Source organism: Lepus europaeus, chromosome 17 (assembly GCF_033115175.1).
Source record: "Lepus europaeus isolate LE1 chromosome 17, mLepTim1.pri, whole genome shotgun sequence".
In the NCBI taxonomy this organism is placed as follows: domain Eukaryota; kingdom Metazoa; phylum Chordata; class Mammalia; order Lagomorpha; family Leporidae; genus Lepus; species Lepus europaeus.
The window spans coordinates 44,948,220-44,967,465 of record NC_084843.1 but is presented as its reverse complement, the minus strand read 5'-3'; the positions used below and the strand labels follow the sequence as shown (position 1 = coordinate 44,967,465).

Genomic DNA, 19,246 nt, shown 5'->3' with positions numbered 1-19,246 from the left:
AAACACTAGGGTTATGATCATGCTGTGAATCATACAACAGCAAACCGGTGTCTAAATTCCATTACCTTTGAAAATGAAACTCGATGAAGGGCGGGATGGGAGAGGGAGTGGGAGAGGGGAGGGCCACGGGAGGGAGGGAGGTTGGGGGCTGGGGAAGCCACAACAATACAAAAGTTGCACTTTGTAAATTCACATTTATTAAATAAAAAATAATAACTATATAACAAAAAAAGAACTTAATACTTTACCCTTTTAGTATTTTTTATGTTCTACTTAAAACTATTGGTTGAACTCTGTAATTAATACACATTCTTAGGTGTTTAATTAATGCTATAACTAGTACTCAAATAGTATTTTACACTTTGTGTTTCTGTGTGGGTGCAAACTGTTGAAATCTTTACTTAATATATGCTAAATTGATCTTCTGTATATAAAGATAATTAAAATTAATCTTGATGTGAATGGAAGAGGAGAGGGGGTAGGAGAGGGGAGTGTTGTGGGTGGGAGGGAAGTTATGGGGGGGAAAGCTATTGTAATCCATAAGCTGTACTTTGGAAATTTATGTTCATTAAATAAAATTTTTTAAAAAATAAATAAATTCCATTACTTTCCAGCTGTCTGAAATTTACCATCATTGGATCATTTGGCCTGAGACAGTGAACAAAACTGAGTAACAAGCCTTTCCTTGGCATACTAACTGTCCTGCTGTTCCTCCAACTCACCTGTTTCACTCACTGTTCCCTCCACCTGGAACAAACCTTACTTAGCCTCCACAAGTGATTGCCAAAATTCCCCATGTTCAGAATGGCTGTCCTAGGTTCCTGTATATCTCAATGGAAATCTTCACCTTGTTCCCCTTATGTCATTCCCCAATTTTTTATATTTTAGTAACATTGATAAGAATATGAATAATATGTATTTTAATTAATTATTTTGATTAATCTATCTCCCCGAATACAATGTAAGCTGTGCTATGGCAGGATGTTTGTCTAGCAAAAGCCCTAGGACTTAACACAGTATACATGCTCAGTTAATATCTGTTGAGAATTAATGAGTATTGTATTACTGTTTTCCATACTTTTCACTTAGGTACATTGTCTAAGAGAAGATGGTAAGATCTGGGCTGGAATTCAGGTAGCTTGCTCCAGAGTCTCCCTAGTAAGACCATGATAACAATCCAAAAGATAATTGCTAACATACTTTTCTCAGACCTTGAAGAAGAGGCTCAGATTTGAGCTGAATTTTCAAAAAGAAAGGCATAGGAAATATTCTTAAACTTAGGAGGAATAATTTCTTTTACATTATAAAAATACTGAATAACACTACAGTCTATCTTTCCATGGTTAAATAGTTACTATTATAGTTTGATAAGAACGATAAATCTTTGTGACCGGCGCCGCAGCTCAATAGGCTAATCCTCCGCCTTGTGGTGCCTGCACACCGGGTTCTAGTCCCGGTTGGGGCGCCGGATTCTGTCCCGGTTGCCCCTCTTCCAGGCCAGCTCTCTGCTGTGGCCAGGGAGTGCAGAGGAGGATGGCCCAAGTGCTTGGGCCCTGCACCCCATGGGAGACCAGGAGAAGCACCTGGCTCCTGGCTTCAGATCAGCACGGTGAGCCGGCCGCAGTGTGCTGGCCGCAGCAGCCATTGGAGGGTGAACCAACGGTAAAGGAAAACCTTTCTCTCTGTCTCTCTCACTGTCCACTCTGCCTGTCAAAAAAATAAAAAGAAAAAAGAAAGATAAGTCTTTGTACTAAGTAACTAACTGGAACGGTGGTAAAATAGTATTATCATTGACGTCTTTTGCATTTTCTATGTACTAATAAAGTTACTGTGAGGCTTAAATGAGATAAAGCATGTAGAGCTGTAATGTACTTCCTGATGTATGGCAAGTTATTTTGAGAAGGCTAGTTAGACTCTCATGTAGAAAAAATGTTTTAAAGTGCTGGACAAGTGCAGATAGGGCACATATACACACATAATCAAATCTTAATACTTGAAAGATCATGGCTCCTGCTGATATTTCCAATTATTCGTTTAATGTGTTATCTTTCCTTTGCATATTGGCAAAACGAGGTATTTTCATTCAAGCACTAGCACATAAATGTGTCTTGTGTAGATTTCATAACTGTAATGCACTTAGCATTCTCGCGCCTTGCTTTTTTGTCTGAGAAACTATGAATGTTCTTTAATAACTACACTATTTGGAAACAGGCCTTGAAACAAAAGTATTGGCCAATAGGATGAAATGAAGAAAGCAATCAAAGATTTTCTTACGAATTCTGGTTCTTCAATGTTTCTAACATAAACACAATGTCACATAAGAATGAAGTAAGCAAATTATTGAGTCTCCCAATCGTTAAAATCCCGAGGTATTTAAAGAGTTAAATAAATATTTCAAGGTGCCTCAGGAGTTAAAAATAATATACATTAAAAAATAAAATGACACAGCATAGAAAGCGTTCTCATTTCACCAACATAACATTAAATCAGAGAAACTAAAAGGTTGAAGGTCTATGTGGGCTTATAATTTCTTATACAAAAACATGTTTCAGGATTTATTTCCTTTGGCTTTTATGAAAATTCAAGATATTAAATCATTATCCTTCAAAAAATAAATGAATGAAACAATTATATACCAAAGGGCAAACCAAAAGAACTTAATATTATCTCTAACAATGTAACAATCAGAAATGAGCAACTGAAAGAGAAAAACAAGAGAAAAAAATAATCTAAGCTCATTGATAAAATAGTCTCATAAATATACTATAGTTCTTTATTCAAAAGTTCCTTTTTCTTTTTTTAAAAATATTTATTTGAGAGGCAGAGTTATAACAGAGAGGGAGAAACAGAGAAAGATCCAAATAGAAGCCATGGGTATAGGGTCCCCAACACTTGGACCAACTGCTTTCCCAGGCCATAAGTAGAGGGCTGGATTAGAAGAGCTGCAGCTGTGACTTGACCCGGCACCCATATGGGATCCCCGTACCACAGGCAGAGGCTTAACCTACTATGCCACAGCACTGACCCCCTCTTTATATTTTGATGATACTTCTCTACCAAGTGAGAGAAAACATTGGGAAAACATCTAACATCTATTATCTATCCTGTTGGGTATATTTTAAAGATTTATTTATTTAATAAAGAGAGGGAAAGGGGAGAGAAAGAGAGCCAGGAGTCAGGAACTCCATCTGAGTCTGCCATGTAGGTGGCAGATGCCCAAATACTGGAGCTGTTTTCTGCTGCCTTGCGGGCACTTTAGCAGGAAGCTGGATTGGAAGAGGAGCAACCAGGACTCAGACTGGCACTGATATGGAATCCCACAGAGCAAGTGTCAGGTTAACCCACTGTACCACAATACCAGCCCATACTAAAGCAATCTGTTTGCTATGTTTTATTCTTTGGTTTCCATTGTAATTTATGTGATAGATTTTAAAATTCTAGATTTAAATGGAGTGTTTCAAAGATGGTTCCCTAGTTTATTATTTTGTTTTAATGTTTAATACAATTCATTAGAAGAGAGGATGCAATAGTCTTTATTAATTAATTAAATCTTGTCCCAGAAAAATGATAAATGTGTCCACTTAATTAAAACTGATTAATAAGGGTTCAAAGATTTGGTGGGTTTACCATTTTAAATTGACGATGTGTGTTACTCATCTGAAGGTAATTCAAGTAAGCAAATGGATTTAAATCTGAATTTCAGATTAGAAATTAGATTAGAGGCATAGGTATGGAGAGTCTTCAATATATAGATAGTATTCTACTTTATGTTTTTATTAATTAGAGAGAGAGAGAGCGAGCTAGTCAGCCAAACTAGATCCCATACAATTAATAAATGGGATCTAGTTTTGAATTCAGGCTCTTTGGCTCCCAATTTAGAATTCTTAACCAGAAAGCTTTACTAAGTTGAGTTATTATTTTTCTATACTCCTTTTCTTTAAAGATTATTTATTTGAATGGCAGAGTGACGGAATTGAGAGAGAGAAAAATGTTTATATGCTAATTCACCTCCCAAATGTCTGCAACAGCCAGCGCTATGCCAGGCCCAAAGCAGGTAGACAGGAACTCCACTTGGATCTCCCACACCAATGCAAGAGCCCAATACTCCCAGGAGTGCCAGGAGAACGCTAGATCAGAAACAAGGGGTAGCTGCAGATATACTCTGATATAGAATATGGGCATTGCAAATGGCAGCCTTACGTGCCAGGCCACAGTACTCGCCCCATCTTCCTATATTCTAGGTAAATAGAAAAAGTGCTGAAATAATTTCTTGACACTGTATTTTTTTTTGCTTTGAAGACATTTGCTTAAATTATAGACAGAAAAATTAATGAAGTAAGTAAATTAAAGTAAAACTAGGGAAAGTTATCACTGTTTCTTCATCAAGTAAGATTTTATGTACATCTAGAAATCCTGGGAACAGATATGAAATTAAGTAAAATCTTGGATTAGGTTATGCTTTAATCTTATTGGAGGCTATAATGGGTATTCTATGCTAATAGTTTGGAGATATATTATTTTGTACTTTATAGTAGCCATATAAACTACAGGATAATTGAATTTTCTTTTCTCTCTGAAGGCGACTGATAGAGAAGGAGACCCAATAACATATGCCATTGAAAATGGAGATCCTCAACGAGTTTTTAATCTTTCAGAAACGTAAGTTGGAAATTATTTCTGCCTTGATTTTCCTTTCTAAATCTCGAACATTGCCCTCTTATCAGGAGAGGACTTCTGATCAGAGACTTTGAGCAGTTTGTAGTTTTTTCTTTCTTGTTTTCTATGGTTATTCTATGAGAGCTAGGAGGACAATTCTAAACCCAAAAATTGTATCCAGGAGACCATTTATTTATTTCAAACATTGCTGTGTTAAATCCATTGAGGTGGAAATACTTCATTTGCAGGCATAACCTGGGATTAATTAGATTCCCCTCAAGTTGACAGCTTCTCATGATGAGAAGGGCAGTTCTACAAAGAGTAAGTTAGCACCGACTTATTAATTCAAAGGACATCTGTAAGGCAAGGACTGTCATAGCATATTTAAGGTGCCACAGATGCCTATCCTTCATTTTCTGATTGTGACACAATCTAAAATAGATAAAAATGTTTAGAATGCATGTCCACACCAAACCTCTTTGTATGGACCTCTCTGAACACAGAGACAATGTAAATCCTATCCACTGAAAAAACTGGAAACAGGCATAGAGAGAAGGTGTCGGGTTTTCAGTCGGATCATTTGCTTATCCTTTGTAATGTCAAGCTGTGGCTGTTGTACTGTCACATGTGAGAGCCTGCACAGGAATAGTGCTTGCTATACCCTGATACTTTCATGCAATAATGAGTGGTTTTACTTCCTGAAGGAATGGGAGTATTAATCTAACACATGATTATATAGTGAAATGTTGACAATTGCGCTAATCACTGCATAAGTCTTAGGAATATGTGTTAAACAATGCCAAATCCAAGAACCATGTGGGGAACTTAGTATTTTGAGAAACAACTACAATTTCACATTGGATAAGATTTCCAACCATGAACTAGAAATTCCTGGGACCCAAATGTATTATAAATACTATGCCCAAGAATTCTAGATTTGACTAATAAATAAATTTCAGCTTGAAAAGGCTTAACTGTGTTGAGTTCCCCCCAATGGAGATATCAAAGAAAAAGAAAATTAGCTATAGTTTATCATGACCATTAAACACACACACACATGCATGCACACACACATACCTTTTAAAGGGACACCTCACTGCAGTTTACTTGATATGGGTGTGAGGATAAGCACACAAAATCACTGGGAGAGACTTAAGAATGTAGATGTAACTCCTAACATTTAGGGTCAATTGGTTTCCCCCCAAAAAGGGCCAGAATGACCAAATAAGGAAAGAATTTCCTTTTCAACAAGTGAAGCTGGGGCAACATGCAAAATAGTTAAGGGATCTCTACCTCACACTAATCACAGAAATTTGCTCAAGGAGAACTATGGGTTTCAATAGAATAGTAAAAACTCTATAACCATTATAAGAAAATGCAGGTATAGGGCCGGCACCCTGGCTTAACAGGCTAATCCTCCGCCTTGCAGCGCTGGCACACCGGGTTCTAGTCCCGGTCAGGGCACTGGATTCTGTCCAGGTTGCTCCTCTTCCAGGCCAGCTCTCTGCTGTGGCCCAGGAGTGCAGTGGAGGATGGCCCAAGTGCTTGTGCCCTGCACCTGCATGGGAGACCAGGAGAAGCACCTGGCTCCTGGCTTCGGATCAGCCCGATGCGCTGGCCGCATCAGCCATTGGAGGGTGAACCAACGCAAAAAGGAAGACCTTTCTCTCTGTCTCTCTCTCTCTCTCTCTCACTATCCACTCTGCCTGTCAAAAAATAAAAATAATAAAGTAAAAAAAAAAAAGAAAATGCAGGTATAAATCTTTGTTACTTGAATTAGAAATGCAATTTTGTCTTTGACACAAATGCACAAATGATTGATATAGTTAAGTTGGAATTCATGACTTTTTTTTTTATTTGACAGGTAGAATTATAGACAGAAAGAGACAGAAAGAAAGGTCTTCCTTCTGCTGGTTCACTCTGCAAATGGCCGCTAGGGCCGGCGCACTGTGCCGATCCAAAGCCAGGAGCCAGGTGCTTCCTCCTGGTTTCCCGTGCGGGTGCAGGGCCTAAGGACTTGGACCATCTTCCACTGCACCCCGGGCCACAGCAGAGAACTGGACTGGAGGAAGAGCAGCCGGGACTAGAACCCGGTGCCCATATGGGATGCCGGCACCACAGGCGGAGGATTAATCAAGTGAGCCATGGCGCCGGCCCATGACCTTTTAAAAGTACAGGTTTCAAGGGACACCTGTACAAGTACTAGACAATTCATACACAGAGAAAACAATTTAAAGTGTGAGAGATAAAGGAACATGTGCCAAGAATAAATTAAGAACATGTATGAATCAAAAGGAAAAAGAAAAATAGTCTAGTTAAAAATCCTCCGCCTGTAGCGCCAGCACCCTGGGTTCTAGTTCCAGTTGGGGGGCCAGATTCTGTCCCAGTTGCTCTTCTTCCAGTCCAGCTCTCTGCTGTGGCCTGGGAGGGCAGTGGAGAATGGCCCAGGTCCTTGGGCCCTGCACCCACATGGGAGACCAGGAAGAAACACCTGGCTCCTGGCTTCCGATCGGCACGGTGCACCTACTGCAGCACGCCAGCCGTAGCGGCCATTTGTTGGGTGAACCAACGGAAGGAAGACCTTTCTCTCTCTCTCTCTCACTGTCTAACTCTGCCTGTCCAAAAAAAAAAAAAAAAAAAAAAAAAAAGGACAAAGTATTTGAATTGACTTTTTTTTTCTAAAGGATATATAAATGGTGAATGTGGCTATGGAGAAATCCTCATGGTTAGTAGTTATTAGGGAAATACAAAGTTAAAACTATTAGGATATGCTACTTTTCATACAGTTAGAATGTCTATAATAAAAAAGGAAGGTGATACCAAATAATAGGGGTATTCAAAAAGGTCAAGGAAAATCCATATTATGAAAAAAATTATCTCCATGAACTTTAAAGTTATTTTGCACCAAAATAAACACATCTTTTATTCTACCTTTTCCACAAGCTTTTTGAAGTACCCTCATTTGGTTAGCAATGCTGAGACTCCTCATTTATTTCTGCTGGCAATGTAAAATTTGCACTTTGGAAAAATTTTGACATTTACCATACAATACACTGTTCTTCTCATATCTACTTAAGAGAAATGAGGCATACATATATATGAAAACTTGGACAATGTCCATAACACATTTTTCCTGTGGCAAAAAGTATAAACAATGGAAATGTCCAATTACAAATGAATGGATAAACAAAATATTGTATATCCACATGATGGAAATTATGGGCAATAAAAAGGAATGGAGTAATTCAATTCTTGAAAATATGATGCTAAGTGAAATAAGACAGTCACAGATCACATTAAAATGTGTGATTCCATTTGTATGAAATATCCAGTTTAGACAAATCTATGGAGACAATTAGTAGATTAATAGTTCACTGAGAATGATGGTTGGGAGAGAAACTGGAGTGCAAGGAAGTCATTCAATGTGCTGTCATTTGTGTCTGATTTCCTTCACTTAGTTTAAAGTGGCAACATGGCTCAGTGACCCATTCCTTGTCATTGCTGTATAATACTCTCATTACATGTATATATAGCAATTTGTTTATTAATTTATAAATTTTTGGTAGTTGGTGCTATTTTTCTTTTTTTCTTTATATTTATTTGACAGATAGAGTTAGATAGTGAGAGAGACAGCGAGAAAGGTCTTCCATCTGTTGGTTCACTCCCCAAATGGCTGCTACGGTTGGCTCTGTGCTGATCCGAAGCCAGGAGCCAGGTGCTTCTCCTGGTCTCCCATGGGGTGCAGGGCCCAAGCACTTAGGCCATCCTCCACTGCCTTCCCGGGCCACAGCAGAGAGCTGGCCTGGAAGAGGAGCAACCGGGATTAGAAACTGGCGCCCGTATAGGATGCCGGTGCCACAGGCAGAGGATTAACCAAGTGAGCCAAAGCATTGGCCCCAGTGCTATTTCTACCTTAAGGTTATTCTAAGCACTGCTGCTATGAGCATACATGTACATGTATTTTGGTACCTATTTTCATCTGTTCTGAGTATATGGTCAAGGGTAAAATCCCCAGGGTATATGTAGTTTTGCATTTAAGTATTTTAGGAACATCGAAATATTTTCCATGGTTCCTGAACCATTTTGCATCTCTACTAGGAAAGTATGAGAGCTACAATTGCCTATACCTTTACAACCACTTACTGTTGCTTTACTTGTTTTTTAATTATAGCTATCATTGACAATGAAATAGCGCTTCATTGTAGTTTCAATTCACATTTTCCTGTGACTGATGATATTGAGCATTCTTTATGATTTTTTCTGTTCATTGAGTATGTTCTTTGGAAAAATGTCTCATCACGTAGTTTTCCAGATTTTCATTGTGTTCATTGTGTTATTTATTGAGTTAAGATCATTTCTATATTATGGAAACCAGAAGCTTGTTGAATATGTGAAAAACTTCTTTAAAAAGCTTCCCTGCTATTTTTAAATTTTTTTTCTTTTATTTGAAAGGCAGAGTTACAGAGAAAGAGAGAGTGAGAGAGAAGGAGGAGAGACAGAGAGGTCTTCCATCTACTGGTTCACTACCCAGCTGGCCACAATGGCCAGGGCTGGGCTATGCAGAAGCCAGGAGCTTCCCTCATATGTGTACAGGGGCCCAAGCACTTGGGCCATCTTCCACTGCTTTCTGAGGTGCATTATCAGAGAGCTGGATAGGAAATGGAGCAGCTGGGACTCAAACTGGCACCCATATGAGATATTGGCATTGAAGACAGTGGATTAACCTGCTATGCCCCAGGGCATCCCCCTAAGTTAACTTTTTTCTTGACTCTGCCTTCATTTGGTTGCTGCAATCCTGTGAGTGTTTTCTAGGTTTCTGTTTTTGTTTTTGACTCTCCCTGCTTAATTTAATTTTTAATGTTTTTGTGGTGAGACTATTTCTGGAGCTATGTACTTCACCATTTTCACTGACATCACTCCTATGATGTATGTTTGAATCTTACAAAATTTACATAGCACCATTTTTGATGTTTTGTCAGAAATGATGCTTATGTATTTTTTAATGTAAAACCATACAATCTTTGGTATGTATCCCAAGGCAGTCCACTGATTCTTAACTGTTTGAAAATTATTTAAAACAAAGTTTCACAAAACCCTGTATTTGCAACAGAACTGATATATGCAGGCATTTCTTCATTTTCTTGTTTTTGTTTGTTGATTTTGTTTTTTTTAGCTCTCACATATAAGGTGAACATGTGGTATTTTTCTGTCTTTATTAATACTCAGCTGTTATCAAGACTCCTTGCCAGCTATTTGGATGTCATGAAAGAATGTTCATGTATATCCATAAACTAGTCTTTCAGCTAAAAGTATCAAAAGACGCTGCCTAGAGCTGCCTTTGTGGTGTAGTGGGCAAAGCTGCTGCCTGTGATGCTGGCATCTCATATGAGTGCTGGTTTGTGTGCTTACTGTTCGACTTCTGAGCCAGCTCCCTGCCAATGGCCTGGGTAAAGCAGTAAAAGATGACCCACGTGTTTGGTCCCTGTCACCCATGTGGGATACCTGGATGAAATGTGTTGGCTCCGAGCTTTGGCTTGGCCCAGCTCTGGCTATTGTGGTCATGTGGGGAATGAATCAGCAGATGAAAGATCCCTTTCTGTGTCTCCTTCTCTCTCTGTAACTCTGACTTTCCATATAGAGAAATAAATCTTAAAAAAAAAAAAAAGACACTAACTTTTCTTTCCTTCCCTATACATCTTCCAAATATCCCATTCAACTTTCAGCCTCATTGAATCACAAAGTATTCATCCTCTTAAGCCAAGACCTCTATCTGTCATAATCATCAGACCATGAAAAAAAAAAATAGCTGGCTGGCTCTAAACAGAGATACTAGATATATTCCTAGTGATTTTTAAATATAATGTGCAAGGAGTATTATAGGCATATAGAGACATTAAACTAGTAGAAGGAAAATAGTAACTCAGGTTTCTTTCCTTGACTATACTATGCCTAACTTTTCAAATACCTGATTTCTTAAGTTACTTGAAATAAGTCTCTGAAGCAATAGATATCTTAGTTTTCTCTTTGAATGTCATTTTAGAATGAGATTATCTGAACCATCTGTAGTATAGGAAGCTGATCCAAACCTGATTGTTGTGAACACACTCTGGGAATTGTTTTTTCAGTTATTTTGACAAAATATTTTTTAAAATTACAAGCAGCAAAGCCAGTTTTTTTTTCAAGTCATACCATATGTTTAGAACTTTTTTAAAGTCCATATTTACAGGAACAACAAAATGAAGTAAGTGGAGTAAATGGGACTCTGATTTTGATTCATTTGCTTTGATTCTGAACTTACTTGCCATATGTGGAGTAATTGTTTAACTTCCATTATTGCCAAAGAAAAACACATTAAAATCAAAGGGTTTATTTGATCAGAAGCAAGACATGTTTTTATACTTGGCAAATACTAAATGTTTATTACCTTGAGATGTACTCTGTTCCACTGTAGGTGCTTTTTATACCCTAATTAGAAGATCATGTCTTAAACAGTATTATTAGAGACAGTGCAACTAATCAGAGTGTTATAAAACAACTTATATTGGGAAATAAATTGTTAAATATTTGGAAACATTTATTCTGGATAGTAGAAAGGTAAAACATATATTTAAAATATTCCCGATATACTGATCTCCCCAAGTGCTGTTGTTTTTGAAATCACCTTTTAAATTTGAAATAACATATTTTCCATTTACATTACAGTCAAAGACTTAATACTGCACTAAGAGCTCAGCAATTAAAAAGTTAAAGAAAACTTCATCAGGAATATAGACAATGGCTAGATATATGATTCTTAACAATTTGTTAGACAATGATTTAAAATGTTTCACACAACCCTATATTTGCAACAGAACTGTTGAAAGGTGTTTCTTTCTTTTCTTGCTTTTTTTATTATTTTGTCTTGTTTAGCTCCAACATATAAGGGAGAACATGTGGTATTTGTTGTTATTGGTCTGGCTTATTACACAAAACATGATGTCCTCCAGTTGCATCCATTCTGATGCAGGTGATAGAATTTCAGTCTTTTTTTGTAGCTGAATAATATGCCATTGAATATATTTTTTGCCAGTACTTTAAGAACTACCCAGATTTTGAAAGAACAACAAAATGATAAAATTGTTAATGTGTCCACAGATGTTTGTTTTTATGAATTTTGAGATAATGAATGATAATAAGTTTTATTTTCTTAAAAAGAATGTGAAATATATAGTTTTGTTCCTCTTTGGAAAACAATTACATACTTGAATGTGCTCATACAAGAGAATAAAAAGTTTTAAAAAATGACTATAATAATTTTTAAAAAAATCTATTTTTATATGCTACAAGAAACCTCTATTATTTTGAAATTAGGGGAGAGGAAAATAATTAACCTTTTGTTTGGCCTGTCAGAGATGGGATCTGATTTTTCTGCATTTCTGTATTGAACATATATGTGATAATAAATTGAAAGGTGGTTAGATTAGCTGATTGTTACTGCTAAAGCCTTTTGAGTTTTCATCATAAAGCCCAGCAGGTACACCTCAAGTACTTAAGCTATAAGGCTGAAGGGAAAAAATATCAAAAATAGTTCACAACAGCAAAAACCTCTAGTTGTTATACATGATTCTTTGTGTCTTATTTGTTTACTTTTTTCCTCTCTGTTCTTTCTAGGACTGGGATTCTGACGTTAGGAAAAGCGCTGGACAGGGAAAGCACTGATCGCTACATTCTGATCGTCACGGCTTCAGATGGCAGGCCAGATGGGGTGAGTGTGCTCTCTGGAAAAGTTTTGAAAACAATATTAAACACATGTAGGGAGTCTTGTAGTCTTGCATCTTAAACTATCACATTAATGAATTAATGTTTTTCACCTGGAGCAACATCTTATATTTTGTAGGAGAAAGTGTTCACTTCTCCAAGATTTTTTTTTATGATTTATTTATTTATAAAAGAGTTACAGAGAGGGAGGGAGAGGGTGTGTGGGGGAAAAGTCATCCATCTACTGGTTCACTTCCCAGATGGCCACAGTGGCCGGAGCTGTGCAGATCCAAAGCCAGGAGCCAGGAGCTTTCCCCGGGTCTCCCAGGTGGGTGCAGGGTCCCAAGGACTTGGGCCATCTTCCACTGATTTCCCAGGCAATGGCAGAGGGCTGGATCCGAAGTGGAGCAGCCAGGTCTCCAACCAGTGCCCATATGGGTTGTCGGCCCTTCAGGTGGCAGCTTTACCCACCAAGCCACAGCTCCAGCCCCTCCAACAAGTTTTAAAAGCAGTAGCTACACTCTGCATCCTTTATAGTGTTGTAACATTTAAATGGACGGAACAGATCATTGTGATCTGCATTCTCACCCAACATACCCAGAAAATGAAATCTGCTTTCACTCTGTTGGGGTGCCATTAGCACAGCATCTTGATAGGCGTTCTAGCAGTTTCTCTGTACTGGAACCCTTTCCCTGTGGTGTCACTTTTGCAGAAACATGGGTGGAAGATGGATTTTGTAGATAAATACCTTTAGCACTTAGGAGACCAATTTCATTGATTGCACAGTACTTTGAAGTATCATTTAGAATCCTTAGTAATCCTGGGTGATCTAAGTGGTTTAAATGGACCTACAATTGCAGAGAAGATAAATTTTAGGTCTGCTGGACCTAAAAATCAAGTTTAAGAATAAATAAATAAGTTACTCTTTCCTAAGTGCTTTAAAATCAATTGTCATTACTCTTTGATCTAAGCTCTTCACAATCTTAATCATCCTAATTTTGTAGCATTGCAATATTTTCAATTTTCAGTAATTTCTATGCCGTGAGCTAGTTTTTGTTTTTGTTTTCTTTTGTCAATTGCTTATGTGCTAACTTCACATTGCTGTGTGGGAATAATTTCAAGCTCAGCATGGATAGATAAAGAACGTTCACTCACTTCAAAAAGCTATATGCCTGTGGTTTACGCAAAATGATATTCTTTATTCCAAATGATACCTTAGGTAAGAGTGTATAGTAATGCTGTCCTCACACTTTTTTGGAGAGGATTTCTGACAAAATTTTGCCTTGATAAACATGCAAAGTTAATATCTTGATAGTTTGGTATCTTATTTTAAAAAGGAAAATAAGTAGAGCTTAATGAATATTGGAAATTATAATGTTATTTGACATTTTTCAGACATTAGATCAAGTACTGTATGCAAAATGTAAGATGTACAGAACAAATTTAAGAAACAGTCTGGGGAAGAGAAGGCATTTAGATAATAAAAGAGTGAAGGAAAATAAAACCCAAGATTACTTTTAATATGATTATTATGGTGTGCTTGTGTTAGATGTATGTAAAAAGTCAATGAAGGTCTCTAGGAAAAAAAATATTATTAAATAACTTGACTTATGATGAAAGTTGAATGGGTTACTTGGCTAGGCAATAACTGAGGGGAAGCTTCTGTGCAGGAGGAATTAGCAGAGAGCACAGGATATGGTTAGAGTGAAGTGAAATTATAAGGAGCATTCAGGTCGACCATTAGGATAGAAAAAAAGGATAATGCAGATCAGTAGCTTGAAGATATGTCATGTTATCATCAGAGCGAGTGGTAATAACAGTAGTGGGGACAAGTTAAATCTGGCCTTAAATAAAATTTCTTGGACAAACGGAATTGAGAGGCATATTTAAATGCCTGCATAATATACTTTACCAATTATGGCTTTGCCAGCTCAGAAACAAACTAAGTTATGGATTTAAACTAGTGGTTTTATTCTTTTCAGGGTATGTTTCAGTCATTAATTTATATATTTCAGTTACTTATGGACAAATCAGTTAGCATTTCTGGGCCTTCATAATCTCATTCTGATGACCATTAAGGTCTCATCAAGCTTTACAATTTTAATCCCTTTGAATAAATTTTGTTTTATTGACAGAAATTCATATTAAGAACATCAGGAATGAAGAAACATTTAGATTTCAAATTAAATTTTTTCCAGATAATTTTATCATTTATATAGTTCTAGCAATATATTTTTTTCTTTTTTTTAAAATTTTTTTTATTTTTGACAGGCAGAGTGGACAGTGAGAGACAGAGAGAAAGGTCTTCCTTTTTGCCGTTGGTTCACCCTCCAATGGCCGCCGCGGTAGGCGCGCTGCGGCTGGCGCACCGCGCTGATCCGATGGCAGGAGCCAGGTGCTTATTCTGGTCTCCCATGGGGTGCAGTGTCCAATATATTTTTATGTGTGCACACATAGTGAGTTACTAAAACAAAGTGATATTAAGAATAAGATTCTAATATTTTTATCACACTTTTACTATCTAAATATCTCAAATGTATGCCCTTTGTAGCATCATATTAAAATTAATATTTTAACCTTGATAATCAATATATGTGATGAGCACAGACAATAGAAAGAAATACTTAACAGTGGTTGCCAGCAATTTATGTAAAACTAATTGACAGGATATATTTGAGAATTTTATTATGAAAGACCTCTTCACCTATGACCCCAAAATGCAGATGGAGGTGAAAGAGCATATATAACATTGTTAACTTTTTTTGAGATAATGAGGAGGGTATCTGATTAGACTATCTTATACTCTTATCCTTTATAAATTTATCAATATTCATCCATTTGGCTCAATTATCAATATTTATCAATATTAGAAGACATATATGTTAAATATCTCAACTTATAATATGTAGATTTCTTTAGCTATCATGAGTATAGCTAAAATCACAACTTATATTTTAATAATTATATACATTTACTTGGAATTACTAAAAAAATTGGTGTTACTAAATTTCTTTTTCTTATTTATTTGAAATGCAGAGTTACAGAGAGAGATTCACTCACAAAATCTTCACAAAAACCCAGGCTGGGCCTGATCAAAGCCAGGAGCCTGGAACTCCATCCATATCTCCAACATGGGTGCAGGGGCCCAAAGACTTGGGTCCATGTTTTACTGTTTTCCCATGCACATTAGCAGGGAGCTGGTTTCAAAGTGGAGCAGCCAGGATGCGAACCAGTGCCCATATGGATGCCAGTATCACAGGCAGCAGCTTAACCAGCAGCACTAGCCACTTGCTAAATTCCTTTAGAAAACTGCTAGCACGCTTTGCTCTAAAAATTTCACATTTCAGCTGAAATTGGCTTTGAAAATTTTATGTAAATATTGTTTTTTTTTAAACAATTTTATTTTACCTAAGCTGTTTTCAATAGTGGCTTATAGGAAAGCTCTCTTATTTTTATTTCTTTTCTTTTTTTTTTTTTTTGCGTTAGAAAAATATATGCTCTACATCCTCATTTTAGAAACTGTCATGTAGAGGCCAGCACTATGGTGTAGTGGGTAAAGCTGTCACCTGTAGTGTTAACATCCCATGTGAGTGCCAGTTAGTATTTGGGCTGCTCCACTTCCAATCCAACTCTCTGCTAGGGCCTGGGAAAGCAGTAGAAGATGGCCCAAGTCCTTGGGTCCCTGCACCAGCATGGGAGACCCAGAAGAAGCTCCTGGCTCCTTGCTTTGGATGGACCCAGCTCTGGCTGTTGCAACCATCTAGGTAGGGAACCAGCTGATGGAAGATGTCTCTCTCCCCCTCTGTCTCTGCCTTTCTGTAACTCTGTCTTTCAAATAAATAAATACATCTTTAAAAAAAAAAAAAGATAGAAACTGTCATGTAGCATTCTTTTGAACTAGTTCAAGCAGTTTTAGCTAAAAATACATTTTAGTGAAAAATCTGAACACATATTAATGAATATAATCAATATATTAACTACTAATGACTCAATGACATTGTTGCCCTTTAGGAAAGAACATAATGGGAAACCCACCTAACAGAAGCAAAAACAGATCAAGGTTTTACATTTGTCAAAAATAGAAAGGAAAGGAAAAGAACCAGAAATCTAGGAGAGGATTCTAGAAAGATAGGAGAATGAGAAGAAACCAGAAATCTATCTCTTAATTCAGAAAACAACTGCCCTGAAAAAAATCTTTCATAACGATATGGAATTCTAAAACTTTTCAAGTCTGAAGAGGTGTAGCTAGTAAATTACATTTAATTGGAACCAATGTCATCACTTAGTACAGAAGAATCCGTGCACATCCCTCCACCCCCATGTCAACTAGCTATATGTGTGCCCCTGGGGCAACTTGCACAAGGCAAGCAAGATCCACAATGTATTACTCCTCTGTCCTCCAGATATCGGGAGTTTGCACTCTGATCACCGTACTGCTTCTGATCACAGTAGTAATCGTAGGCAGTGCTCATCGCTACTTCATGATTTTCCCTTTCTCTCTCTCTCTCTCTCTCTCTCTCTCTCTCTCTGATAACTTCCAAGGAGCTTAAAGGCTCAATGCCTTTATTTTATATTTTGTCTTTTCATTTTGGGAACTAGATGTTGAAAAATAGGCTATTCGAAAGCTACCACATATATAAAGGAAAATACGTAGTTGTTACACATACCTAGAGGAAAACGAAGGTTCTGAAAATAACTGAGAAAACCTTAAGTTTCCATGTCATTCTGAGCTCAGTAAAGAGACAGCTGATAGCAATCAAAATACAAGAAGAAAGAACAGCAGTAGCAAACCCTGGGGACAGAGAGAGAACCTGATTTTTAGAGTTGTCACATTATTAATTCCAAACCTCCAGCTTTGAAGAGCAGCAATAAACTACCAGGTACACAGACAAAGCAAAGAATGACCTATTCTAAATAAATAAATAAACAAACAAACACTAAAACTGCCTTTGGGGAGGCAGCAGGTGGTGGTACTTGATGGTGGATCCATTTTAAAACAAATGTCTGACATTAACTAAAGGAAATAAACACATATATGGAGCAAGTCAGCAAAAACAATGAACAGAATAGAAATTAATGATATGAAAAAAATACAAAAAAGAATTTCAAAAGAAATTCTGGATCTAGGAAATATGTATGAATTTAAAAATTAACTATAAAAATAAACTTGAAGATAGGGCAATAGAAATTAAGTCTGAAGAGCAGAGAGAAAAATGATTAAGAAGAGTGAATGATTAAAGAAAAGTGAGCAGAGTTTAGGGAGCTGGTGGGACTCCGTTAAACAGACCAGCATATGCATTGTGAAAGTATAATAAGGAAAAGAAAGAGAGTGACAGAATATTTGAAGAAATAATAACTTAACATGCTATTTTGATGAGAAAACATGACTATATGCATCCAAGATGCTCCAGGAAACCCAAGGGGGATAAACTCAGAGACAAACCAGCATGTTCATACTTTGTAATCAAACTATCAAGAGAATTTTCAAAGAAGAGGGAAGCAACTTGTAATGCATAGGCAATTCTCGATAAGATCTTAAGAATTTGTCTTGGCCAGCGCCTCAGCTCAATAGGCTAATCATCCACCTGCAGTGCCGGCACACCAGGTTCTAGTCCGGGTCTGGGCGCCGGATTCTGTCCCGGTTGTTCCTCTTCCAGTCCAGCTCTCTGCTATGGCCCGGGAGGGCAGTGGAGGATGGCCCAAGTGCTTGGGCCCTGCACCCGCATGGGAGACCAGGAGAAGCACCTGGCTCCTGGCTTTGGATCTGTGTGATGCGCTGGCCGCAGCGCGCTGGCCGCGGCGGCCATTGCAGGGTGAACCAACGGCAAAAGGAAGACCTTTCTCTCTCTCTCTCTCTCTCTCTCTCTCTCGCTGTCCACTCTGCCTGTCAAAAAAAAAAAATACTAATAATAATTTGTCTTGGGGCTGGCTCAGTGGCTCACTAGGTTAATCCTCTACCTGTGGCGCCAGCATCCCATATGGGCACCGGGTTCTAGTCCCCGTTGTTCCTCTTTCAGTCCAGCTCTCTGCTATGGCCCGGGAGGACAGTGGAGGATGGCCCAAGTGCTTGGGCCCCTGCACTCACATGGGAGACTAGGAAGAAGCACCTGGCTCCTGCTTAGGATTGGCGGGCGCCAGCCATGGTGGTCATTTGGGGAGTGAACCAATGGGGGGAAGATCTTTCTCTTTGTCTCTCGCTTACCGTCTATAATTCTACCTGTGAAATAAATTAAAAAAAAAAAAAGCAATTTGTCTCTTCAGACACTTGGGTAACCATAAGGTAATAGGCTATTATATTCAAAAGGATAAAGGAGGGGGAAAATTAAGACTAAAGATTTTTATGTCTAGCAAAACTGTCCTGTGATGTGAGAGTGAAACTATGATATTCCCATATAAAATATACAGGAGTTTGTTGATAATAGACTATTCCTTTAAAAATAAAAAAAGGGATTTTTGCAGGCTGAAGTGAAAGATTTCTAGATAGTAACTTGAGGCCACAAGGTGAATAATTGAAGATCTCAATAAAAATAAGTACATAAGAAAATGTAAAAACTAGTATTATAATAGATAATGATTAAGGTAGAGATAAAGAAGATACAGATCAGAGAAACAATAGAGAAATCAATAAATCCAAAAGTTCTTTGAAAAAGTCCATGAAGTTTATGAACAATTGTCAGGAAAAGAGAAGAGACTCAGTGTAATAAAATCTTGCGTGAAAGTGGAGAATGTTACTATAAATTCTCCAGAAACAAATAAATTATAAGAGAGTACTATGAGGAATTAACATGTCAACAATTTGAGTAAACTAGGTGAAACAGACAAATTCCAAAAATCAGAACCTGTAGAGACTAAA

The 19,246-nt window shown here is 37.5% G+C and overlaps 1 protein-coding gene across 15 annotated transcripts in view; it reads left to right on the top strand.

The window, feature by feature from the left end:
• Positions 1–19,246, top strand: part of PCDH15 (protocadherin related 15) — a 725,080-nt gene that overhangs the window by 434,320 nt on the left and 271,514 nt on the right. For 14 of the 15 annotated variants that reach the window (XM_062215103.1, XM_062215102.1, XM_062215101.1 and 11 more), the window contains 2 exons: positions 4,580–4,659; positions 12,307–12,400. In XM_062215103.1, the coding sequence (XP_062071087.1) occupies positions 4,580–4,659; positions 12,307–12,400 (174 nt within the window). The remainder of the gene's footprint in view (positions 1–4,579; positions 4,660–12,306; positions 12,401–19,246) is intronic. The other variant, XM_062215099.1, reaches the window with a different exon arrangement.